The sequence below is a fragment of the Erigeron canadensis genome, chromosome 4 (genome assembly GCF_010389155.1).
Source record: "Erigeron canadensis isolate Cc75 chromosome 4, C_canadensis_v1, whole genome shotgun sequence".
Taxonomy (NCBI): Eukaryota; Viridiplantae; Streptophyta; class Magnoliopsida; order Asterales; family Asteraceae; genus Erigeron; species Erigeron canadensis.
This window is the reverse complement of record NC_057764.1, coordinates 22,326,039-22,352,488: the sequence shown is the minus strand read 5'-3', so window position 1 is coordinate 22,352,488 and position 26,450 is coordinate 22,326,039. Positions and strand designations below refer to the sequence as shown.

The 26,450-nt window shown below is 31.5% G+C and overlaps 4 protein-coding genes across 4 annotated transcripts; 2 read left to right on the top strand and 2 right to left on the bottom strand.

The window, feature by feature from the left end:
• Positions 1 to 605: 605 nt before the first annotated feature.
• Positions 606 to 1,073, top strand: LOC122597169 (protein M7-like). The gene is made up of 2 exons (XM_043769797.1): positions 606 to 953; positions 1,060 to 1,073. The coding sequence occupies exons 1-2, from the start codon at positions 650 to 652 to the stop codon at positions 1,071 to 1,073; spliced, it is 318 nt and encodes a 105-aa protein (XP_043625732.1). The 5' UTR covers positions 606 to 649.
• Positions 1,074 to 1,415: 342 nt separating this feature from the next.
• LOC122595037 (transcription factor bHLH130-like) lies at positions 1,416 to 4,089 on the bottom strand. Its single transcript, XM_043767317.1, has 6 exons — positions 3,445 to 4,089; positions 2,755 to 2,945; positions 2,501 to 2,677; positions 2,344 to 2,409; positions 1,773 to 1,841; positions 1,416 to 1,704 (listed from the first exon to the last, which is right to left on the bottom strand). Exons 1-6 carry the CDS (start codon positions 4,025 to 4,027, stop codon positions 1,636 to 1,638), a joined length of 1,155 nt encoding a protein of 384 aa, XP_043623252.1. The 5' UTR covers positions 4,028 to 4,089; the 3' UTR covers positions 1,416 to 1,635.
• Positions 4,090 to 8,989: 4,900 nt separating this feature from the next.
• LOC122596604 (stress-response A/B barrel domain-containing protein HS1) lies at positions 8,990 to 10,702 on the bottom strand. Its single transcript, XM_043769216.1, has 2 exons — positions 10,501 to 10,702; positions 8,990 to 9,343 (listed from the first exon to the last, which is right to left on the bottom strand). The coding sequence occupies exons 1-2, from the start codon at positions 10,626 to 10,628 to the stop codon at positions 9,154 to 9,156; spliced, it is 318 nt and encodes a 105-aa protein (XP_043625151.1). The 5' UTR covers positions 10,629 to 10,702; the 3' UTR covers positions 8,990 to 9,153.
• A 9,882-nt stretch (positions 10,703 to 20,584) lies between these two features.
• On the top strand, positions 20,585 to 23,104 carry LOC122597937 (IQ domain-containing protein IQM1-like). Its single transcript, XM_043770530.1, has 7 exons — positions 20,585 to 21,053; positions 21,206 to 21,386; positions 21,566 to 21,654; positions 21,758 to 21,845; positions 22,034 to 22,264; positions 22,346 to 22,447; positions 22,566 to 23,104. The coding sequence occupies exons 1-7, from the start codon at positions 20,608 to 20,610 to the stop codon at positions 22,995 to 22,997; spliced, it is 1,569 nt and encodes a 522-aa protein (XP_043626465.1). The 5' UTR covers positions 20,585 to 20,607; the 3' UTR covers positions 22,998 to 23,104.
• Positions 23,105 to 26,450: the final 3,346 nt, after the last annotated feature.

Genomic DNA, 26,450 nt, shown 5'->3' with positions numbered 1-26,450 from the left:
TGTATCAACCTAAAGGGCCGTTTACGGCTTCAAAAGGGGGTGGAGCCTCCATAGTTTTGGTGGGAAGATGCTGCATTTGATTACAAAATGGACACAATATAGAGGTTTATTTAACAATTTGAGAGTGATTTTAAAAATTCGCAATCCAAATAGGACATTGGTTGGCAGTATTGTGTGTCTCATGCTCAGCACTTTTAAGTAGAATATGCCGCATGACAGGGTAGAAGTAGGCACATGGTAGGAATTACGTGTTACTTCGGTCATTTGTAATTATAATCTTTACAAGATCTTTAACAATTGAGAGGTAAAAATAAATCGAGTATCCTAATCATATAGCTATGCGCAAATTACCTATCGTTCAATGGTCAAAATGTATAACTAGAAATGAACTAAACCCACGGGAAGATAAAGAACTTAGTCATGACAAAGGAATTTAACAACTGTTTCCTTAAGCATGCCAATGGTGCTGATTTGAAACTTAAGAATGGCATGAACCAACTGTGATTCACCAACAATGGCTTCTATCACTACCTGCACAAAATCTGTATCTATATATATTTTTATCCATCAAAGCAAAGTTCCATCAAGTAGCTACTTCTAACACAAATATATCATATATATTACAAGTGTCAGATATCTCATTAAAACCATGGAAAATAGATCAAAGACAATGGCAGCACTCATGGTGGTGGTGATTATAGGACTACTGGTTCAAGGAACCGTGGCTCACCCATGTGGTAGCACGTTTTTTTCAGCATTGGTGCAACTTATACCTTGCCGTGCATCAGTTGCACCTTTTAGCCCCATTCCACCGAATGAGGCTTGCTGTAATGCAATCAAAGTTCTTGGTCAACCTTGTTTGTGCGTTCTGGTCAACGGCCCTCCTATTTCTGGTGTCGATCGTAGCATGGCCATGCAACTTCCGGAGAAATGCAGTGTCAACTTTGAACCATGTAAACATTCTATTCTATACATACTATTACACATACACAAATATATATGTGCATATTATTCATGTAGTTGTAAAATTGCTTGTTTGATGCTTTTTATATGGTGCAGGTGAGCTCATGTAGAAGTAAGAGTGAGCATAGAGTGGCGTCTAGTCATTTGATTGAAGAAAATTTATGAGAATAAACAAGTAGCTTAAGTGTTGGAATTTACTATGTTATAGTCTTACATTGATCCTAGGTTGTCATATTTTTCCGTTTGATGTTATATCTTTTATGTTCCTGCAGCATTAGATCATTTCGCTGGCTAATGTTATATTATCATTGAATTTGATAAAGTTTCCATCTGTTTCATGTTATAAACCATTCTCCATTTGTGTAATTTACTCTTATTTCTTTATTTTCAGTTTGTATTTCCTGTTTACAAAATAAAGCTAAATGAACCTGATACACGAGACAAAGTCAAAAGAAACGAAAACAAAAAGTAACCCACAATTCAGATCACATCATCAACTTCCTGACAAAGTTCTTGATCCACTTTGGGTCATCCAAATGTTGGATCTAATTATATGCCTTCTTCTAATTAAGAAAAAAAACTAGATCATATACATTTTACAACATTAATCTGATTGGTACCTGCTGATCCATCTGCTGCTTATGTAATGCTCACTTGAACATAGAAAGCAAGCTACATCGTTGAACCAGACTGTAACTGTTCACTTGAACACGTGCATCTTGCTCGAGCATCGTTCAAAGTCTGGAATAAAAAAAATTCAAGATCAAATAAAAATTTCACAAACTATTTTAAAAATTCATGTAATTTACCTGCAGTTCCTTTTGGAGATCTTTAATGTACTCAACGGCCATATCTAACATATCTGCTGTATTAGTTTGCTGCAAAATGGTTTTAAAAATATGTGAGTTTCGGATCCCCTGTTCTATAAACTTCTCTAGCCAATGAAGTTTCCTATTTCTCAAAGTTTTAAGTTTATCAAAGGAAGGGCAAACTGCTAAAATGGGTCAACTCATTTTATATGGCCGAGTGAGCTATTTTTTGCCACTGAGTCAATTATTTCATAATCAAAGAAGAGGTCATGGATATTGCAATCCTTGTTAAGCTGTTATGGCTCAGCCAAATCTTATACAAAAGGAGTTTTCCTCAGTTTCAGTGCGTGTGCTACGTTTATGAAAAACTATGCTTAAGAAGCCCGAGTCTGTCTATAAGTAACAGTTGGGCAATATATATATATATTCAACTTTCATGAGAATGCTAAATAACTCTAGTCTCATGCATATTCACATTTTGTTGATTACGGTATATATATCATCTGCAAGTTGTAACAAGTTATGAAACAAGATTAGCAAATTGGATCATTTGAGGGCCAAGATATGATACCTTGTCCATATCAGGGAAAAGCTCTTGCAGTCTTTTGATTCTTTCACTGATTCGAGTTCTTCTCAACTAAATATGATGTGCAAAATAAGATAAAATAGTATCAATGCTGGATTGCAACAAATCACCTAAGATTAGTACAAAGATTTTTGTAATATACCCTCTCTGCAATGCTTCGTGGGTGTGTGGCGAATCCTCTTTTTGCACGTGTTTTCCAAGGAACGGACGAGTCTTGTTGGAAATGCAAGTAATTGTCAACAGCATCCATCTCAGAAGAAGTTTTTGGCAAGCTCATATGGTGAACCAAATTAGACGGGCGGTTTGCAGTCTCTCCATTCTGCAAATAAGCCCATGAAAAGCTCAGCATAATTGAGATGAAAATTACAAAGAAGCGATTGTTGAATGAAGCCGTACCTGTGACATCTTTGAACCACCATCTCTGCTCCTCTTGTGGCTATTAAAGGTGGAATTGTGCAACCCATTCTCGGTTTCAGCTATTTGGGGCAAGAATCTTGATGATGAAGATGACCCTAATGAGAAACTGATATGGTTATTTGAAGTACTCGACGAACTGCCTTTTCTCGCTTCTTTCATGCCAGAAAAATCTGAGAGTTACAATATCAAAAGCAGCCCAATTTTAATCAATCTACTCCAAGAATTAGATTAAGCTTTCATTAGGCCATGATGAATCATAACATTAATTTACACAAAAATTTTGCCAGCCAAATAATGCTCTGAGCCTCTGAGGCTCCAAATCTTTTGAGCCCGAAAACTTAAGACCCTGTACAGTCGCACTTCTTGCACACCTTTAAAGATCCTAAACTCGAACACAGCCTTTTTTTCTGCTTTATTTTGGCAGTTTGACTTTTACAACCATAAAATGTAAGGATAGATGTCAATAACACTTTTTACAAACTAATTAGTACAGAAATCAAGATACATGAAGCTTAATGACTTCCAAAAGCCCAAAAACTAAAAAAAAAAAGTCAACCACAAATAAACGTCAAGTTGCTAAATCTAGTAATCAACTATAAACAAAACAAATCAAACTGCAAGTTGAAATTAGTAAAAACAAAAATCAACAAACAAGTTGAAATAATTTACCATTTTTGACATTGGTCAACGATGACAAAAACCCAGATGGAGAACTAGTCTGCCTGGCTATATTCGAGCTAGCCGAATCCCAATCACTTGAATTCATATAACCATAAGTACTATTTGGATGATGTAAACTAGGCTCTTGCCTTTTTTGCAGATCCTGGCCGCCTTCTTTCAAGGCTTCATATTGTAGAAAATCATGTTCATTATATTCATTTTTCGCGAAAAACCGTTCATCCGTTTCAGGATCTAGAAACTCATTTTCATCAGTTTGGTTAAGCAGCAGATTTGAGAAAAAAGAGCTAGGAGTTGACCTATTTCGCATTAAGGGGTTCCTAGCTTCACCTTGATTATTATTATTAGTATCATCTTGTTGCGGTTTATTCCTTCTGTTTTTAGTATCGTCTAGGCTAGACAACGTATCGTTGTTATCGTAATTATCTTGATAAGGATCTAATGAGATTAACTGCTTAATTTTCGCAAACTCGGAATCTGAAGGATGTTTGAAACTAGAGGAATATAGTAACGCATTCATATCTCTAGATATTGCATCTGAAGATGAAGCTGAACTATTCAGACCACCATACATGTTTTGTTTTTTCAAGAACTACCTAATTCTAGCAAAAACAGAAATGACAGATATTGTAGCTAGTTTTGGATAAAATATATATTGAAAGTATATATGATATAAGAGAAAAGGGAATATAAGGGTTGTCCAGCACCTAAGCTTAGGTGTGAAACCCCTCACGTACTAATATTTTATTATTTCTTGTTTAATGAATAAATGCATGGTCCCTATGATTTTTATGGATTACAAAACAATATGTGAGTGTTTCACACCTAAGCTTAAATACCCGACAGCCTTATATTCTCATCCCCATGATATAAATATATATATAGATGCAAGTGGATGGGGTTGAAATAAAGTTTTTTTTTAAGGCAGCCAATGAAAGAAAAGGGGAAGACAAAATGAGAGCAGATGAATCTCAACGGTGGAAAACAAAGCTGACCAGCTGCACATATATATATACAAATATAGAAAGTTGCGGCTTTCTTTTTCTTTCCTTTTTTTGGTGAACAAATTTGTTAAAAGGAAAAAACCGAATAATTGTTTCCTCTTTTAGTAACCAGCCTTTTTTTTGTGTGTGTGTTTGTTTATAGAGACTAAAGCAAATGGTTAGTAAATTAAAGAGAAACCATACGAGGATAATTAGGTCATGTAATTCATGAAATCTTTATTTAGATTAATTGAATATCATACGAGAATTTGTTATTATTATGTTTCAGAAAAATTTCCATTTTATAGATTGAAAAAACATTGATAAGGATTGAAATATTTTACATTTTCACTTATTGCATCTGACAAAAGGGAGGGACGTTGGACTTTCAATAATAAGACTTTTAATAGTAAGATATAAGAACCTGTCAACTTTTGTTTTTTTTATTAGTTTTGGACTTAATATCTCGATAATATATATAGGAGGTTAGGATGTAAACATACCTTACCTCTCTACTTAGGTAGAGAGGTTGCTTTCAGGTTCTATATAAATGATAAAAAAAAAATTAAAAAAAAAAAGATTTTCAGCCTTTACATGAGATGAGGATCGAGCATCTAACCTATGTCTAGAGTAACATTAATCCAAACCACTTTAATTTCCTTTTTTTTTTTTTTTTTAAGTTTGTAATCTAGACATATTACAAACTTGTAAACCTACTGAGTGTATAAACTTACTTTTACTACACAATTCGAGCATATAAACTTAATTACTTTTAACCCATAAATCTTGTTAAACGTTATTAATGAACCAGATAGTAAACTATGAAGTGGTGCACAATCATGAACCTTCTATCATATCGTATTACCATGAACCACATCTCACTATAAAAGGTTGATTTTATACGTATATAAAACATAAACTTGTTTAAATCATATATTAATTGGAATGTCGGGATAGATAAAATTAGAGACATATATAAAAAATAAAACATTCTGTTCACATTAAAATTTGAACCAAAACCTCAAATCTCATATCACCTTTATCAATCCATCTATTGATTAGCAAACCTTTTATGTATGAATGCTAGGTTAACAAATCAATTACAATCACACGTGTAAATATTGATTTGGTAAATAAAGTGGACCAATTAGATGTAAAATCATTTTCTTTTTCTTCATACTCTCTTTTTATTTCATTTGTGATATATGAGTTTGTAGATATTATATAGCATTATTTTGTACTATATAATGTATAATTCTAATTTGTGGTTTATGTATTCGTCTATGACCTTTTATACGAGACAGTCTTTCCCTCCCACCCACCCCCCCCCCCCCTCCAATGGCGGAGCCAGGATTTTTATCTTGGGGTCGCTGAGCAATTTTCATGATACTAATAAGTATAAAATTAAACTATAAAAGTCAATTATCTTAGTCCGGGATTGCCAATTGCCTTCAAACTGATTAAATATTTAGAAATATTACTAAAAATATAAAGGTTTATAAAAAAGAAAATCGAATTTAGATGATACAAAACTCAAAAAACACCCTACCACTTTACCATGGCCCATGGGTATCGGGTAATTAGGGGAGTGGGTACAAAGAACCTAAAAGTAGGGCCAAAATGTGACGTGGAAATAGAGATTCTTTAACGTTTCAATTGCGGCGGCCCCAAGTTCCTATATAAAATAGCAGTGGTTTCGGCCCAAAACAGTGGTTTTTGGATTCCATGTATTTGGACAAATGACTTGTATCATTGAATGGATACTTCACTTTTAAACTCATTCTTACGAGGAGTTTGATAAAATAAAATAGTACTTCATATTACGAGTACTATTTTGTGATGGTAATTACTATCTTAGTTATTTGAATTTTTGATATGTTTGACAAAAGATAAATTTGAAGACTTAGTTAATAATCATTTTTTCAGTATTGAAGTGAAACTAATCAAGTTGACCAAATAATGCCTCAATTAAAAAGATGAGCCACAGGATTATTCATTTTAGTGTTCGAACCTTTAAAAATTTCATTTTATTCTTTAGTCTTTGTTTTTTATTTAGAGTTATAATCTTACGTTAATATTTTTATTTGGTCCTTAAACTTTTTTTATATATATAAATGCAAATCGAATATCAAAACGAGAATCTAGACTATTTTGTCTTGACTGAGTCTAAGTTAGAGAACTCCATCGGTTTATACCTGGTAGGATGAAATATTCTAATTTCAATTTGGACAACATATCCTCTGAACTTTTGTCCCTTAAAATGATTCTGTTTTTATTTTATACCCTTCAACTTTTTCATTTGCCCGTTATGATGAGATTATGCCCATATCAGGAGACATGACCATTTCTACCAAATCCTCAAACCAAGTGAGCACCAAAACCAATGTGTGACCTTCAGGCATAACTCGAAACAATCAAATATTATTAGAAGCCGTAACTATTCGAGTATTCTCCTCGACCCCATTATGCAGGTCAATGCTGGTTTCATCGATGACTTTTCTCTTGTTGTAGACTCTGTAAGCTTTAGAAATCAAGAAGGAACCCACATATAATACTCTAATTAGGTTCCATCTTGCTAGCTAAGTTGATATCTCTGGTTAAGAATGCATCAAGTACTTCTTCTGAACACTTAGAGGTAATTAATACTAGTGAGCAGGGATTCTACCTGTAGACATTTCACATAGCAATTTTAATAACACATATGATATTACCTTGCGAGTTTCAACGCCGACACGAAATACAAAAACCAAAAAGTCATCAAAAGTATATAACTAATGAACGAGGAAAACATTATGATGCTGATGGTGTTCTTTGCATCGTCTAATGAGTAATGGCTTTTTAGATTATTTTATTTTTATGAAAATTAGATGGTGAATATAAATCAAAAGTCTCAGGCACTGGATCAAAACAAGATGAACCTCCCTATGAAATGTTCAATTCTCTGAAGAAACTTGCACTTGAACCATCCATTAAGATTAAGCAGATATACGGAAAGTAGGCGTCTTTAGCCTTTACAAAGAATCGGTAAACACCATTCCCGTAAAAAAGGATCTTCAATCGGCGAACCCCCTTTAACTCTCATCCTAAATTCGTACCTTTGGTTTACATGAGACTTTCAGTAACATTCTGGTGGATCACATGGTTTTTACATCTACAACATTCTGGCTGCAATAGTGATTTGTGATTTGGGACAGCACCATCTCCACCACTGGTTTTGGTTCGATAGTATTTTTGGTGGTGTTGGTTGTATAATGTATTGGGTTTATACATATATAACAGGATTGGCATTTAGTGAGAGTGGCGTATATCCTAGGAAACCTGTAGCAACTGAAAGTGCTCACCAAAGCAATGATCTAACAAAAGGGACAAGACTATCCTGGTTGGTATCATTGCATTATGTTGCTTTTCTGTACTCTGTTCATCCAGAACTTCACATATCTTAGCCAATTTGACTAGCGGTGTCTTTCATTCTACTTGTCAACTTATTTCTGGTCGGCTATATGCCCAAATAATGTATTACTTAACTTGCAAATTGCATCACTATGAACACATTAAGGAGGTAAGTTAAAGCAGTTAAAGCTAAGTAGCTACCAGTTTCTGGCTTATAGTATGCAATCGGCACTCCATAATCACAGCTCACTCAACTAAGTTCACCATACAGCCATACTGTTTGTTCCACTATAGACATAATAAACTAGATTCTTAGTTTTTTCATAATTTCATAATAATGTGTATTCATGTAACTGCTGTCAATTTACATCCTCTCTCTGCAGATTATAAACAATAACATAAAAAGAAAACAAGAAATATCTGTTGTAATGTCAAAAACATCAAAGAGTAGCACAAACTCTTCTATCTACAACACTATATACAAAGTTGAAGTGTAAACTTTATGTCTAGCTGTCACATACTACACAAATTTTGCCTCATTCAATTAGGTAAGTATGAGTTTCAGACCAAGCTACTTGTGGCCTAATGGTATCCTGGTTGTATAACATGAAATCTAAGTATGAGTTTGAGTTTATAAAAACCATAAGCTTAAGGTCGCATAGACTCTCCCCAAAAAATTCCCTTTGACTTCTCTACTTCAGTAGCATTTGGGGTTAATGATACTAGACACTATCTATCTAGTAAAGCACATGTGTCATACTTCAACAACACCAACTAATAGCTTATTTGAATATTGTTGATGAGAGAACCCTAACCTATTTCGCAAACTTGTAAATGGATTAGGTATGATGTGGAAGCAACGCAGAAAAAGGTAACCATTTTGTAAAGGATCACTCCATACTTTCATCCGCAAGATTGAAGATTCATTTATATTAATTTTATTGAATTATAAGTACTAAATGTTAGATTCTTGGCAATATAAATTCTGTAAGGATCGTTTTATAACCCTTAGAAATTATCATCAATTACTGAGCATGATTATGATTTTTCTCCTACGTTGGGCAATTATGAAACTATTGGTACAATACACCCTATAATTAGAGCAACAAAATAATAAATTACCAGTGACATTTGACTAAAAATACCACATGAACAAGGCAAGATGGGTTAAAAGTCGTAAACTATTGATATTGTTATAGGAAATAAGTTTATTATTTTGACTAGATGACTAATATAAGTCTTCCAGTTTGCATATCCTTTAAACAAAGAAACTCATTGAACATAAGCGTACACATAACATATCTTACAACAGCAAGAAGAAGAATGGTCATGGCTCCACCGATGTAGGTTTGTAGTCGATGACCAGTACTTTATCAAGTTGAGCCAAAAAGCCAGTGGCAAACTCGACATGGGCGGGATGTGCTAAATAAGTTGCAATGCCTTCAGTGGTTTCAAAGGTTGACTCAAACACGTGAGTGAAGCCTTGGTGCAGATTCTCAATGCTTACATCTTTGCCCCTGTAACAACATTTTTACAAAGTTCAGAAAACTATTCACCATTATTAGAAAAATGTAGGAGCAAATTCAGATATTCTTTGATGATAGATGTCACATTAATTTGGAAAAACATTATATATATCATGCTTGAGACAAAACAGAGATGAACTTCATTCCAAGGTTATTAAGATCGAGATTCCACTCAAGATCATGTTTGTCTCTACAAGATCGGAATCGTAAGATCAGGTTGAGATCGAAAAATCCTACCTATATGTTTTAAATTCATTTATGTGTTTTGTATTTAATATCAGAATATTAAAAGTATGATACTTTTATAAAATATTTATATTTTTAAATATCATAACAATGATGCAATACCAGAAATGTGAATTAAAATTGCTGAAGTTTAATGGTAATACATTATATTTTGAGAAACTTAACCTTTGGAGCATAATAACGGATAAATATCACCGGTAAAAGTCATTCATTGATGACATTCTAACATTTTATAACCAAATTAAGCTTCTTGGTGGTCTTCTAGCTAATTATTTCGAACCGAGCAATATTGAATTGGAATGAGATCGTAAGATACTATAATCAAGATCGAGATCCTATACAGATACAAATCATTTTCTTTGATCAGGATCGTAAATTCTTAATATCTTAAGACCAAGATCGAGATCTTAACAACAACTTTGCTTCATTTGGTTACAAAGGCAACACTGACTCGCGTAAGGAGACGGCAATACTCAGCGACTTAATGGCTCGTCGGGGAGAGCCCATATCTGCCAATTCCCGGAACCAACCGACCGCCAGAACAAATGTGACACATCACCCTCTCTTTTTTCGGACCCAACAAGAGTACAAGACATTAGCCTCTCTTATCCTCCCCTCCCCTCATATCACCACAAGTGGCGACCTCCGTCCACCACTAGAAAGACCAAAAAGCCGTCTGAAACTATTCGCCACTGCCACATTGCGCAGATAAATATACTACTATGCTACTTTCATACAAAGGCAAACACTAATCTACAAATACCCAAATACTATGTTTTAGTACCACTACGGCAATATGTAATAAAAATGAACTGGCAGCAGTAAATACATACATAATTGTAAGCATAATTATTACTAGAGTATATAAAATATAAATTGAAAGGGTATAATTAGTTAATTACCATCGAAAAGATTTCATGGGCTCGACATGATTGACGAGATTAGCATAACCTTTGATGAGATCATGGATCTGTTGTTCCGACAGTCCATCCTTAAACTTTGCCAAAAGTATGTGCTTCACCTCTCCCATCTCTCTCTCTCTCTCTCTTGATGTGTGTTGCAGGTGAAAGGGATATAAATCTGTTGGCTTAAAGCTGTTCTTAAAAAATATAAAAAAAAAATGAAAAGTTATTACAATAAGTTAGAAATTTTAAAAGGAAAAAAGCTTGTTTACTTAGATTTCTAAGTTACTTTCATAGAATTTGATCCAATAAGATGAAACTGAATTCCATTTATTAATGCGTTTGATTGTTTAAAGAGGAAGGAATTTCATTACATAGTAATGTAAACATTTCATCATTTAATGAAATTTCCATTCTTTGGGTATGGAGAAAGGAATTTGATTTCTTCCGTCACTTGAATTCTCAAAAAATCAAAAACATTGCGTCAAATTTTATTCCTTCAGATTACAATTCCTTCGAAAGATTACATTCCTTCCAAAAACATTATGTGAACCAAACACGCCCTAAGAGTTGTGCTAGTGCTAATCACGATTAGGATTTAAATTTGAACTAAATAAATTATTTTAATGATCTGTATTTTAAAAGGTTTTATATTAGTTTTTTTTTCTAACAGTTATTCGGTATTCGATATCAGGGAACATCTCCCAAGACTTGTGAGAAAAATCAGTGATGCATTTGCCAGTTGAGTTAGCTTCATTTACTTTTATATTAGTTTGATTTGATATTTAAAAGGTTTTTCCAAGATTATTTAAAAGAGACGATCATAGAGTATGCAACAATAATCATATAAAAATGGGATTAATATTTATGAATGTAATTAACTATGAATGAAAGTGTGAAAATGTTAAAGTTGTGTTCATTGTGTTTAAAAACTTTTAAATCATGTACATTGTATATGTATTCGACCAATCAAAAATTTACAAGTGACAACTTATGTGATTGCCACATATAGCTGAATACATATAATGCACGAGATTTGAAAGTTCTTTTATACAATGAACACAACTTTAATTTTTTCACACTATAAATATTCGACCATAGTTTATTACATTTACAAATACTTATCGCTACAAAAATTATTAATTTATGCTATAAACCAATGATGGTTAAATTAACTGGTGGCAGACACTCTTGGTTTTACTCAAAGTTTTCAGTTCGATCTCCAGGGATGGCAAGCCGTGAGATTTTCCCTTCAAGATACTTGTAACGGTCCATCGTCAACATCTTGTTGTCTAGGATACGTGCTAGACTTCACCGTTATACAGTGATGTTTCCTTTATGTCGTATCCAAACTGAATGTTCGAAAAAAAATTATACTATAATTAAAATATATATTCTCTATATAGATATAAAAAGCATGGATCGTTTTCCGTGCCACAAACATTTTAAGCAATATTAGTCCATGTCATAAATATCTTGCAATAATAGTCATTAACATTAAAAAAAAAAATAACCTATCGATGTTAAGTACCATTTGGGTGTTTAACGATAGTAATAATGACGGTTGTAAATCAGGTCATTGGTGTGGGGTCTTTTTCTCCAACGGGTAATGGTCATTAAATGATATTATAGTTTCTTACGGGGTTACAAATGTTGCTGCAAATTAGGAGTACTTTTTAAATGGGTGTTGGTGTGTAATTTTTCTTTGAAATTAGTTATTGTCTATCGGTCACCAAATTTAACAAAAAAAAATACATTTATTTATTTATTTTTAACTAAAGTTGTCGTTCTTTTAGTTGTTTTGCCTTTTTACAATTTATTGGACAAAGTTAATATGTTATCCACCTTCATTTATCTTTATTTTCCTACAATGATTTATATTGTATTTTTCATTTCTTTTTGTATTTTATATATTATTGTAAGTATTTTAATGCATACATTCTTGTTTTTTCCGTTTTGGAACATTTTTTTATAGTTGCTATATGATTAGCATTTGTGTTTTTTTTTTTATTTCTTTAATTTTTTATAAAATTGAACATGTAATTACTATATCTTACATTTGTATACGATAATATATTTTCAGATTCACGTTTAGATAAAAAAAAACAAACAAACGAATGTATCTTCCGTCTGTATATGTTTTTTGCAAACGATGTTATGCCTCTCGGGGCAAAGTCCGGTTAACATAACTAGTGGTATAGAATTTTGAATACTTTTATATCTGTCTAAAACAAATTTGTTTGACATTAAAATGTATCACCGAGACAACGTTAACTAATAACCTAGTTTAACTAGAACAATACCCTACGTAGCTCGGGTTTCACTTAAATCTCAAGTATTTCACATTTTTTATTATTTGGTCTTTCTTATCCTTTTTGGTTAAATCTTTTATTTCTTAACTTTCATCAAAGATGGTTCCTTTGCACCTGGTGTCTTCTGTTTATTGACTTCGATTACAATCTTATTCATCCTAACAAGGTTGCAGAAGTCGTTAATCGTTCCCAAGGCGACCGACAAGCGAGTTGGGAGTACTCGGGTATATACGGTAAGTACCCGGGGGTCAAAGTGGCCATGTCGGAGAGTACTCGGAGTAATCGGTCGACTCGACACCCTACCTTGTAGCGAGTACTCGGAGATTACTCGGATCAACTCGGTTAGTTTTACAATAGTGCGTCCTAATTTTACATACTACTTAAATCACAATTTTTATCTCTAAATTCTGTTTGATACAGATATAGTCGTGGTTGCATCTATTTTATGGGGTTTATGCGGTTTTATTATTCAAAGAGGTTTATGACTTAAGTTATTTTTATTGAACCCGAAACAAACTTAGAGATAATTTACGTATAGTCAAAAATATATCCCTTTAATATAGACCTTTAAGTTGTGAGTAGATTTTGAATTGACCATATTACCATTATTTTTTATTTACTAATTTAAACATCTTCACCTATTTACCTATAATACTTTTAATGAAATAAATTACAAAATATTAGCCCATTTATAGTTATCACGCGCTTTGTTTTTATCATTCATTTATTTCCAAGCTAGCCAAACTACATAAAACACTTTGATTAAAAGATACTACTTTAAAACTAAAATTGAAAACATTTAGATTAAAATACATATCGAATGATTACTTAAAATTAATGGATGGCATCTAAACATTTGGCTTGGGTGCCTTCTCCAGTTAAAGATGATACATTCTCTTTTTGCTTTTGGCACGAAATTGATTTATACTCCTTTGTGTCATCCTCTCCATTGGAACTCCATCTACAAAATATGTATATCTGACATATAAAACAAAATCAAGTTCACACTTTTGTAAATCGAAAATGAAAAAATAGCTTACATGTACATATAACTTAAGTAAGATTATCTCTCACAAGATCAACATAATTTAGTGGAGCAAAAGCGTTATTATCTTCAAACTCCACATCATCTATCGTGCCATCCTCCATATCGTCAATGACAATGAGATCATTCCATTTTCAGGTTTTGCGGATAACATTTTCTTTTTGGAGTTGTATATTTGATAAAGAAAAATGGAATATGTAATGGGATATTTGAACAAACATAATACCATGAATGAAAAATATTTTTCTTTTGAAGTTGTATAAAGAAAAATGAAATATGTAGTGGGATATTTGAACATAAATGGCCGTGTGTTCTTTTTAAAATTAAAACTACGATCCACTATAAATATGAGTTTAGTAACTAACAATCCAATTAAAAAAAGCACATGCTATTAACATATTAACTAACAATTCGATAAAAAAAAAAGCACATGCTATTAACATATTAACTGACTTTCAACTAAAAATAGAAACCTCTTTTCTTTTATCCACGTTCCCTTTATGAGTAAACAATATATCCGATTTAAAAGGATGAGTTTTTATGGCTACGATGAAAAGGAAAGTTGATCTAACGGACTAAACTAAATTAAATACCAACTCATTGGCGACAATCTACCAATATACTAAAACAGGATTGAGGTATTGTTTAATCAACACATGACACATTCCTTGAACGACAAGTGTCCCTTTGAGTAAACTTATTTGAATCAAATTAAAATTCATAATTTATTTATACTTATATCTTAACTTATATAAATATAATATAAAATATACGCATATGTTAAAATCATAATTTATCTATGGCATCATTTATTTGTTTATTTATAATAACTAATTTATATATGTTTTTTAGTAATCTACATATATCTTCGTTTAAGTTTGGCTATTTCATATGCTTCCCTCCAAGATTATATATATTTTTATTCCCCCAAATTTTTTATTTTTTTTTTTAGGATTTCTATTATAACTCTTCTTTGCAAACACATTTTTATCAAGGTTAATTTCAAATTTTTTTTATTGTTTAACTACTAATTGTGATTCATGTTCTACCACAATTGTGTAGAGCTAGAACAAGTCAAACGTTCTGATTATTTTTATGCTAGATTTTAGACCCGTGTCAGATACACGGGTTTTATAATATTACTAATATAAGAATTAGTATATGGAAAAAAAATTGACCAATTGACCAAGGCTGAATGGTGTAGTAGAGTTTCCTTTTATACAAATTTTTCCAGAGAAGTAATATCTTAACTCTGATTAAACAATTGATCAAGTTTTCATTGATATCTTGCAAATGTAATTATATTTTAGTTAGTCATGGTTGTTAAGAACAATAAAAGAAACAGCTAGTTCGTGTGGTTTTTAAAGATTTTGCGTGTTGCGATTTTATATGTAGAGTTCAGTTTATATAAGAAGAATTTGTACTCTATACATAGTTTGATTCTAATTACTGATAACAACAATGATTATCCTAATTATAGTCTGATTACAATTACTAATAACAACAATATTTTAGTTTGATTACAATTAATAATATAAAATAACTTTTTGATATAAACATTAATTCGTATTAATCTAACTATTGTGACTTCTCTAACTTTTAGCTATATTTTGTTATTAGATAGACATTATGCAATAAAGTATGAATTATTTATAAATCGGGTTAAATTTTAGTTAGCCATGGTTGTTAAGAACAATAAAAGAAACAGCTAGTTCGTGTGGTTTTTAAAGATTTTGCGTGTTGCGATTTTATATGTAGAGTTCAGTTTATATAAGAAGAATCTGTACTCTATACATAGTTTGATTCTAATTACTGATAACAACAATGATTATCTTAATTATAGTCTGATTACAATTACTAATAACAACAATATTTTAGTTTGATTACAATTAATAATATAAAATAATTTGTTGATATAAACATTAATTCGTATTAATCTAACTATTGTAACTTCTCTAACTTTTAGCTATATTTTGTTATTAGATAGACATTATGCAATAAAGTATGAATTATTTATAAATCAGGTTAAATGTGTAAATTGATGATGGAAAACAAAAAAATGTAAATTAATTTAGACATGTGCTGATTTAATCAATTTTGAAAAATTGAGAGCTGTGATTAGTCAATTAAAGTTAGGTCAGTTACTTTTTAATATATATAAAGATAAAGATATGTTTTCATCAATTTCAATCACTAATTAAATATCTTCTATTGTGGTGATTAAGAAAAATTGAAAAAGGTAATGAAAATACACAATTTGGTTGCGAACATATGAATCTCATAAATAATATATATATATATATATATATATATACTACGTCTTTTACCCTGCGCAATGCGCGAAATATTATAAGTTATTGTTAGATTAGTGTTAATTTAAACCCTTTGACGTAGACACACACAATAACTAATATTTTGTTTAATTAGTTCAATGTGATTATTATCTATTTTGCAAACACATTAATAAAAATAAAACAATGTTAAATATGAATATAATAAATATATCAAATTATCAAAATGTTTTGGAGATACATACGAAGATGAGAAATAATGTTTACACATAAATATAATTTAGATAAAAACGGAAAAAAGAAAATTAGATGATGCAAAATATACATAATTTAATAGAAGCAAATAAATAAAGCTACATATATTTAAGAATGACTTTCTACTGAAACAAAAATATCCATAAACATCTTTGTAGCAAAAACACAATTGCATATCAACGAAAAACCCATTTACACCAAATACTACATAACATTTACGTTCTTCAATGTTTATGAAGCTAAATATGATATGAGGGATCATCTTACAACTTATCAAACAAACAACCACTCCCATAAAAACCTTCAAACTAAAATACTAAATCCATAAGAATTTGAAATAATAAACCTTCTTTTCTTGTAGTTGTGCATCCCGAATTTACTCTTCTTAGAGGAAAATAAATAAATTATGAATCACGTAACAAAAGAGTTTTATATATGATATTAAAATATTAATATTATTAAAAGAGCTCACATAAACATCAAAACATTAAATGGTCCTCTATGAAATTTTCGTTAGAAACTTTGGTAAACATTTTATTAAAGGAAATGATGACAAAATTTATTGTTTTATGCATTAGTATACAAAATAAACTTTGTGCTAGTTGATCGATGGGAAACAATAATGTGCATGGCAAATCTTTTTTTAATATAATGAAAGAGTATACTTGCCTTATAAAATTGAATCTAAATAATGAAATAAATATAGTTTCTTCTTTTTCACATATAAATATTGTGGAAAATTTATGAAGACGCCACGTAACATAAATCTTACGTAGCAATTTTTTAGAATAACTTTGAGTTTAAAAAATGCTTTAGAAGGCTCGGTTTCCTACTGTTTTAATAATTATGTAGATATATATTACAGTAATACATTATACTCCTACTCCTAACAAACACGAATGAAACTTAAAACTCTCCAAAAACTTCTAATAATCAACCTTACAAAGGTGAAAATTAAAAATACACTATTAATGACTTTACCAATAAATATCTATTCCTTTAAAAATGAATGATGAGTTTTTTAATGAATTAGCTAAGATGATGAGCACTTACATATTTTGGTTTATAGGCCGATCAAATTTAATTTTCATAGCCTAACGATCTTTTTATTCTATCTTGATTCCTTCTAGGCTTGAAATTCTTTAGGACCGACTATATGTAATATGATTGTTATCAAATATATTTAAACAACCGTATATCGTATGGGTATTAATACTAGTAATTATATATAATATTGTTGACGAGAGCCTAAACCTTGTTAATTAGGAGACATGCATGATTATTCAAACCTTGAAGCAAACATGAAAAATTGACCATTTGGAGTGCATTGGTGGAAACGTTCCTCTTGGGATAAAGTTGCATTGTCGACTCCGACGACTTGTGACTTAAAAACATGATTTCTTGATTTGGGATCTGAAACGTTATTAGAGTAGTAAAAGTCATGACATTTTGAGATATTACATATAGTGCAATTATATAAGTAACATTTTTATAAACAACATATAAGTTGGTTATCATAATAAATTAATTAACATATTTCGTATTCAATGGTTTTGAGATATAAAGTTATAGTTTATTTACAGATTCGCACTAAATAGATAAAAAAAAAAATTACATATAATACACACAAAATAATGTAGTCATAAATATAATATATAATCATAGTATCATATTACGATAATTATAAGTTTGCGACTCACGTTAATTCGGTGTAAGTTCACACAACGACTCGTAAAGGTCTGGACAAAAGAGAGCCAACAAGTCGACTGTTGTTTGCAGTGGCGGAGCCAAGTTTTATACTTTGGATGGGCCAAAATTAAAGGTGTAAATGAGTCAAGCCTACTCGATCCGATTTGTAAAATGATCGTTTCGAACCGAGTCTAAACAAGTTGGAGCCGAATTCGAGCTTAGTTATTGACTCGTTACTAATTGAGCCCAAGCTCGAACTTTAAATACGTAACTCGATTAAGCTTGCGATCTTAAACGAGCTTATATATATATATACACACATATAAATGTGTGTATATATATATAGGGAAAAAGGAATATAAGTCTATCTGGCACCTAAGCTTAGGTATGGAACCCTCACATACTAATATTTTATTATTTATTGTATAATGAATAAATGCATGAGCCCCATGATTTTTATGGATTAAAAAAATAATATGTGAGTGTTCCACAGCTAAGCTTAGATACCCGACAGCTTTATATTCTCATCCCCATACACACACACACACACACATATATATATATATATATATATATATATATATATATATATATATTTTGTTGTTTTATAAAATCAAAAAACAAAATCTGATTTTGGGATGGGCCAAATACAAGCAAAAGTTAAAATCTTATAAAATTACATATGTAAATCATTAGTACTAATATATGTTTGGGATGGGCCTTGGCCCGTCCAAAGACATATGTGGCTTCGCCACTAGTTGTTTGGTGTAAATCGACTCAACTTCTGACTCGTAAAAGTTGAATTAACGTTGCTTGGATTTTGCAATGAATTTTGATTTTCTGTAAAATTTCTTCTAATTAGATTTTCTAAATCCTTTGCATTGATAGATTAGTGATATATTAAGATAATTTAAGATTATGATGTGTTGGTGGTCGGATCTAGCCGCTGAAGGTGTTGCCGGATCTACTCTGGGGTGTTCTTGTGATGGTGTCGAACTAATTAACCAACAATGATGTCACAATTTTAAGATACAATAAGGCTTTTTGTTAGAACAAGAAACTATTATTCTCTCTATAATGAGGAGTTGAGTCGTAGAGATTATGCATGATGTCACAAGTTTAAGGTAGTTTTTTACCAATTAAATTGACTTTCTTATACTTACTTCATAGGTATGTGGGGAAAATGCATTGTATTATGAGACTTTATCTTGAAGCCATCTATATAGCCCGTTACCAACTTTCTTCCTTTGACCATTCTTATTCTTTTTGTCTCTAATTCTATGTTTTACCAATCTCTTGCTATATTTAGCAACCTATACATACACGCTTGCACTTATTATGCATACACATGTCGCAAGTACACAACACATTAATTAATTGTTCCAAAAATAGAAACATTTGTGCAAATATAAACTTTATATTAGCGTATTCCACATTCTCAAGCTTTGAAGTTTGAACTTATCAACATATATATAACTTGCTATTGGGGCTTCTTGATTTGTTCAAATAACTCAAATATCAAAAAGTCAAACCTTTGTTTTGAAAATTTTCATTTTCTTGTCCCCAGTCAAGCATTTACACAAGTAGAAAAAAAAAAGTTCATGTTTTTTTTTTCTCTACTATGTTCCACATTTCGTGTCTAAAAAAGTCAAGAATTTTTTTGTTTAGACTTTTTTTTAACATTAATAATATTCAAAGGGATGGGTTGTATATATAGGTGAAAATAGGTAGTTGGTTGGTCATAATCATATTCATATTCAAATATCTATTGAAGTCCTGCATTGTATGTAGCCCATATATCAAAGAAATTAGTCAGTTGAACTGTCGAAATATATATTTGGATATATATAGCTATTATTGTCTTTATTGAAGGTAAGTTTACGACTGTTTTTTCAAGATTTTTAGTGCGTATGATTTTTTATGTATTATTACTAGTTTTCAACTCCTTTTTGGCTATTGTTTATGATGATACATCATGTATTGGGTTCTTTAAAAATAATCAAGTTTTAGGAATCTGGTACAAGATTTTTGACATTTCTAAGCATATTTTTATTTAACTCAATGTGTGAAACAATCAGGTTAATTTATGTTGTTTTCCTCTTGTAGAGTTTGAACTTGATGTTTCTATGTGTGTTTTCTTTGGTAGGGTTTAAGGTTGGTTTATGTATATCCTATTCACTTACGTGTATAACTTGGAATTATATTATAATGAAAAACATGACGTACTTTTCATTTTTAAATTGGATTATCGATTAATAAGGTTTGGAAGTGTTTACATATTTTAGACATAAAATATAATATATTTGTGCTAAATTGGAATATATTTCCTAATTCCTAGCTTGGCATATGTACTTAACTACTTTGAATATTTGTGTTCTTAATTACATTAATTCAATAGTTATGTGATGTTGATATTTTAATGCCTATCTATAATAGTAAAGTTTCCTAAATTATTAATCTTTTTTTTTTTTTTTTGACAAACTGGTTTGTTTTGGTGCAGAAATTGGATACTCTTATGGGTTTGTCCTTATCATTGTTAACATCAGCTTGGGAAGAAATCTTGGACCATAGTCTATTGATCTTGCCTTATGAACTTAATGTTGGATTAAGAACCAATAACTTGAAGAAATCTGAACCAGAAGCTATATCAAAAGAACCCGAAGATTCATTTGTTGATTCGAGTAGACGAAATGCAGTCAAACTGAAGAAATGTGAGCCTTTAAGGATTATGCTTGAAACCACCCTTTCTTTCAAAAATCTTGTGCAGGAGTTTAAGAAACTGGAACCTATAAAGCCGGATTATAATACGGGAGGTTTGACCTCACCTGGGTCAACAGTCTTCTTTTCGCCACGACCTGTAAACGAGCTCAATGCTGCTGCTACTACAGTTCAGAAAGTATATAAAAGTTATCGAACACGAAGAAATCTAGCCGATTGTGCCGTTGTTGTTGAGGAGCTCTGGTTAGTTTCGGTCTAACACTTGATCCAACATTGTGGGTACTAAAAAAACTGAGTCATAGGTTGACTTTTTGACTTGAAAAAAGTCAAAACAATGACTCGATTTGTTGAATAAGTCTTAGGTTTAATTTTCTGAATGTAATGATAAATTATAGGTGGAAGGCTTTGGATTTTGCAGCCTTGGATCGCAGTTCAGTTTCATTTTTCAACGTCGAGAAACCAGAAACTGCGACTTCACGGTGGGCCAGGGCTCGGACTAGGGCTGCTAAAGTGGGAAAGGGTCTATCCAAGAATGAAAAAGCTCAGAAGTTGGCTTTGCAACATTGGCTTGAAGCTGTGAGTACTTCTCAATCATACATTCTATCACACGATTTGTTTTGATATTTAAGTATCGTATTGTATATAGCTTTAAAAGATCTGAAATGTTCATGTGGTACAAGAACCATGATATTTGATGCAATTATCAAAATCTGCTAAACTATTTCTAACCCAAAGTCCCTTAATGCCGCATGCAGATTGACCCACGCCATCGTTATGGCCATAATTTGAACATATACTATGATATATGGTTTGGAAGTGAAAGCAGTCAACCTTTCTTCTACTGGTAGGCTTCTGTCAATTATCAAGCGAAAGTTCAAACCATTTTCCTAGACATGATACATATGTTGAGTTTGAAAATCCTAATAGTGTTTTTTTAACAAATGAAGGTTGGATGTTGGAGATGGGAAAGAAACAAACCTTGAAAGATGTCCGAGGGTTCGTCTACAACAACAATGCATCAAATATTTAGGCCCCGTAAGTTTCTGTCTCATGATCTATGTTCTAAGCTTAGAAGCTACTAAGGAAACTGGTTACCTATAAAATCCTTGGCCAGAAAATCGCTCTTTATTTGAATATAAAGTATAACAACCTTAAGATTCTCTATTGTATAAAGTACCAGCTTTTTCCTGATAAATGTTTCTGATTCACCTTTGATGAAACAGAACGAAAGGGAATTATACAAAGTGATAGTTGAAAACGGGAAGCTGGTTTACAGACAAAGCGGGTTGCTTTTGGAAACTGTTGAGGGTTCTAAATGGATCTTTGTTCTTGACACATCAAAAAATTTGTACGTTGGCCAAAAAAAGAAAGGGTTGTTTCAACATTCAAGTTTTTTAGCCGGTGGCGCCACCACTGCTGCGGGAAGATTGGTGGCCCATGGCGGCATTCTTGAGGTAAAAGTCCACGATGCATACACACTTCATCTTTCATCATTCAAATATCCGTCTCTTTAACCATTTGTCATTGTTTCTCAGGCTATTTGGCCTTATAGTGGTCATTACCTCCCAACAGAAGAAAACTTTAGAGATTTTATTTGCTTTTTGGAAGAAAATCATGTTGATCTCACAAATGTTAAGGTATGATAAATATTTTGTGATCCAAGCTCTGTCAAATTGTACACTGATAAATCGATGACTTAAGTTGTTATTACTCATGATGTTTGGTTTTCTGATCATACACGACTGTTTAATGCAGAGATGCTCAGTTGATGACGACGACATTGGATTTTCGTTTAAGGTCACCCAACAGGAAACAAAGCCTAAACGATTGGTCATTCCACGTACAAGGCCACAAGACATTCTACGTTCACCTACTAACGCAGAACATCCAATTACACCCACCTTTATTCAAGGACTAACCGCAGGTCCTATTTCAGCCCGTTTCCAAGAAGCTAACCACTATTCTAGCAAGTGGACCTCAGGAACCGGTCCACGTATTGGCCTTGTCCGGGATTACCCAACCGAGCTCCAAGCTCGTGCCCTTGAACAAGTTAACCTGTCTCCTCGTATTTCCCAAGGGAGCTTTGGGCCAATCCCATCACCTAGACCATGCCCGAACCTCAGGCTCTCTCCTAGGCTTTCATACATGGGTCTGCCTAGTCCCAGGACCCCCATCACTGCTAACTAAATTAATCTGTTGTAGTTGAGTTTTGACTTTTAACTTTTGACTTTTTTGAATAAAGGCAGGAGACTTTTACAAAGTAAAAGGTCAAACTGCATAAATGCTTTAACAGATGGATCCTGATGTCTACTTGGATTCATTTTATTTCTTATTTATTCATTTATTTCTTTAGAAAATATGCTAAAAGTTGTTTATGGCAATGGTTTTGTTGTACGGTTGTACCTACCAGTTTTAATCACTACTCATTTTATAGCATTTGCGTTTGTTCCTTTACCTTGTCAATTGATCATTTTCATTATAAAACATGCATCTTCATCTAATGCAAGAATAACAATGTTTTTTTGTTTTTTATTTCTATGCTTGTACCACATTTGCACAACAAAAGATTCATGAAGTGCGCGTGTTTACCCAATGAAGTTTGCCTCGTACTTTTATTCATGTCGAGCATTATCTTAAAATCAACTTTTTCAAAGGTTAATGGGTTGAAAACTTGAAATTGCGACGTTTTACATCTATTTATTTTTTCATTTCACCCCATAGCTTTACATACATACATAACTAGATAGATTTCCGTGTGATGCGGTGGCGAGGGATGGTGACGGGGCGATAGGTGTAAGTTATTAATGTAATTGAGTATAATGGAGTTATTTTAGAAGGTAAGGATACATATTGTAAATCAAGAATATTTTTGATAGACTATATTTGTTAGTTGTTAAGAATGTTGATATATTAAATATATTTTGGACATCTCAAAATTTGAATTTTAAAACAGATCATAAATAAAAAATCAAAATCTTTATTAACATATATATGATAATCCCAATATAATATAGTAAAGATAACATGGTAATCAACTTACCTTTACTCGTCATCATATTATTTTGTGCAAGGGTTCGAAACCTAAGGAGTGACAAGTTGATATGTGAGTTAGAAGGATGAATAATGGAAGAAGTGAGTTAGAAGTAGGGTGTTATAAAGAGAGGCCTTAGTTTAACATAAGCTCATTCATTTTTCTAGTATATTATTATATCATGTTTGTTCATTTGAATTAAACTTTAAATTAGAACCAAGGAATTGATCTTAACTCTTAGATCAACTTAACCAACTCTATTTAGGTAGGTTGGTCAGGGGTATCTTTTCTAAATCCACTATGTGGGCTCCGGAGATGAGTTTTCTCTAAGGTCTCAGGTTCGAGTCTTGGATTTCTCATCTCAAGGTATTTTCCATGAGGAGGGGTTGAAGGTCCAACGATTTGTTGGTTAAAAATGCCCCCGGCACGTCTAAATAACTTTACAAAAAAAAAAACTCTTAGATAGATTATATTTAAAACTTAATTATATATATACATATATACTTAATTATATATGGTAAAGTTATTTTGAGAACTCTTTTTTTTGTGAGAATCTTTGAGAACTTTTCAAATCAAGCCCAACCGATGATTGTTCTTTACATGAAAATTGTTTTTTGACTGTTTTCTGAATATAACTTATGTGTAATTTTAAAGTTTATAATTGTGTGGAGACATAGATTATCATCCGTTATACAATTATATGGAGATTTGGATTATTGATCACATGTGCACGAATATTGCTATGATCACATGTATGCAAGTCGATCACATGTAATCATAGTAATATTCGTGCATATGTTATCAAGAATCCAAATCTCCACATAATTGTATAACGGATGATAATTCATGTCTTCACACAATTATAAACTTCAAAATTACACATAAGTTATTCAGAAAACAATCAAAAAACAATTTTCATGTAAAGAATAGTCATCGGTTGGGCTTAATTTGAAAAATTCTCAAAGGTTCTCGCAAAAAAAGGTTCTCAAAATAACTTTTCAATATATATATATATATATATATATATATATATATATATTGGGTGTAGAGATATCTTGTCTTTTGGCCAAATTATCTAATCACTACTCCGTTTTCTTCCACCCTTTTCATCACCTGTACATTTGTTTCTCCAGTAAAATAAAAGGTCACGTTTTCTTTTTCCCTTTCTCTCTCTCACCCACACAATATATGTATCTCGTTGTTTTTTGTTGAGAAATGATGTTGTTAATACTTAATTCACTTTACTTACGATTTAAGTTGAAATGTGTTAGATTATATTACACATAAATAATATGTATTTGAGGTGAAAGTTTAAATGTACACAAATTGAGGTGAAAGTTTAAATGTACACAAATTGACGATCATATATCTGCAATGTTTACTTGATTGTGTTAATTGGTTTGTTCGGATTTGAACTTGGAATTTTGATTAAATCCAGCTTGTAAATGAACTTTGTTTGCCCAGTGAATGTTTATGACATTATATGATGATCTACTTTGGCTTAGTGAAAGATATTGATTAGTGACTCTTAGCTAAACTAATAAGTTAATCTATAAGTTAGATGTTAATTAGCATATTCATTTTGCTTATGGTTAAATTTGATAACTGGTATTAGTTTGTTTAATTTTGAATTTAGATGATTGTAACTTGTATTGGGATGGTTAAATTGATTTACTTTTTTATTGTTGTGGTAAATAGCTTATATGGTGAGTAATTTTGAGCAAAATTCCTCACTAAATGTAAGCTATTTACTCGAACAATCAATTAGTTGATCAACTTAACCTTCCAATATAAAATACGATGCATCCAAATTCACAATTAAACAAACACACACTACTTATCAAATTCCAACCCTGAGCAAAATCAATTAGTCAACATCTAATTAATAGATGAACTTATTAGTCGGTTAAGAAATATTGAGCAAATTCTACGGCCAAGCCAAAATCGATTAACTCATAACTTCATAAACAACCACTAAGCAAAAAAGGTTCATTGAAACATTATCACAAAAATGTTCATTCAATCAAAACTTCAAACTTAAATACGAACCAAAGAACTGGTACGATCAGGTAAACATTCATTCAAGCATATGATCGATCAGTTTGTGTGCATTTAAATTTTCACCTCAAAAAAAGTTATGTGCAATATATCTTAACAGATTTCATCTTAAATTATCAACCAAGTAAATTCAATATTACCACATCATTTCTTAACAAAAGAATATATATAGATATATATATATATATAAAAGGAAAAGTGAAGATGGTGCTGTTATGCATCCAAGTTGGGTGAAATCCTCTCCCAAATTAATTTTTTAATATTTAATGTATAATGAATTAATAATTGTTTCTCATATTTTTTATGGATTAAAAAAATCCTAACATACTAATATTTTAATATTTTGAATAAATGTTTGGCCTCCCATAAACTTTATGGTTAAAAAAAAGTATGTGAGAGGTTTTTCACCCAACTTAGATGCCTAACAGCCTCATATTCCCTTCCACCTATAATATATATATATATATATATATATATATATATATATAGGGGGATGAGAATATAAGGCTGTTAGGTACCTAAGCTTATATGTCGGACACTCACATATTAAT

Bases quoted from the DNA above. Each gene is read 5' to 3' on its own strand.
- LOC122597169 (XM_043769797.1), top strand. From the start codon at position 650: ATGGAAAATAGATCAAAGACAATGGCAGCACTCATGGTGGTGGTGATT.
- LOC122595037 (XM_043767317.1), bottom strand. From the start codon at position 4,027: ATGTATGGTGGTCTGAATAGTTCAGCTTCATCTTCAGATGCAATATCT. The intron at 2,946-3,444 runs GTAAATTATTTC...TGTAACTCTCAG, and splicing joins GTTGACCAATGTCAAAAATG to ATTTTTCTGGCATGAAAGAA. The intron at 2,410-2,500 runs GTATATTACAAA...CATCATATTTAG, and splicing joins CACGAAGCATTGCAGAGAGG to TTGAGAAGAACTCGAATCAG.
- LOC122596604 (XM_043769216.1), bottom strand. From the start codon at position 10,628: ATGGGAGAGGTGAAGCACATACTTTTGGCAAAGTTTAAGGATGGACTG. The intron at 9,344-10,500 runs GTAATTAACTAA...ATGTTGTTACAG, and splicing joins CCCATGAAATCTTTTCGATG to GGGCAAAGATGTAAGCATTG.
- LOC122597937 (XM_043770530.1), top strand. From the start codon at position 20,608: ATGGGTTTGTCCTTATCATTGTTAACATCAGCTTGGGAAGAAATCTTG. The intron at 22,265-22,345 runs GTAAAAGTCCAC...ATTGTTTCTCAG, and splicing joins CCCATGGCGGCATTCTTGAG to GCTATTTGGCCTTATAGTGG. The intron at 22,448-22,565 runs GTATGATAAATA...TGTTTAATGCAG, and splicing joins TTGATCTCACAAATGTTAAG to AGATGCTCAGTTGATGACGA.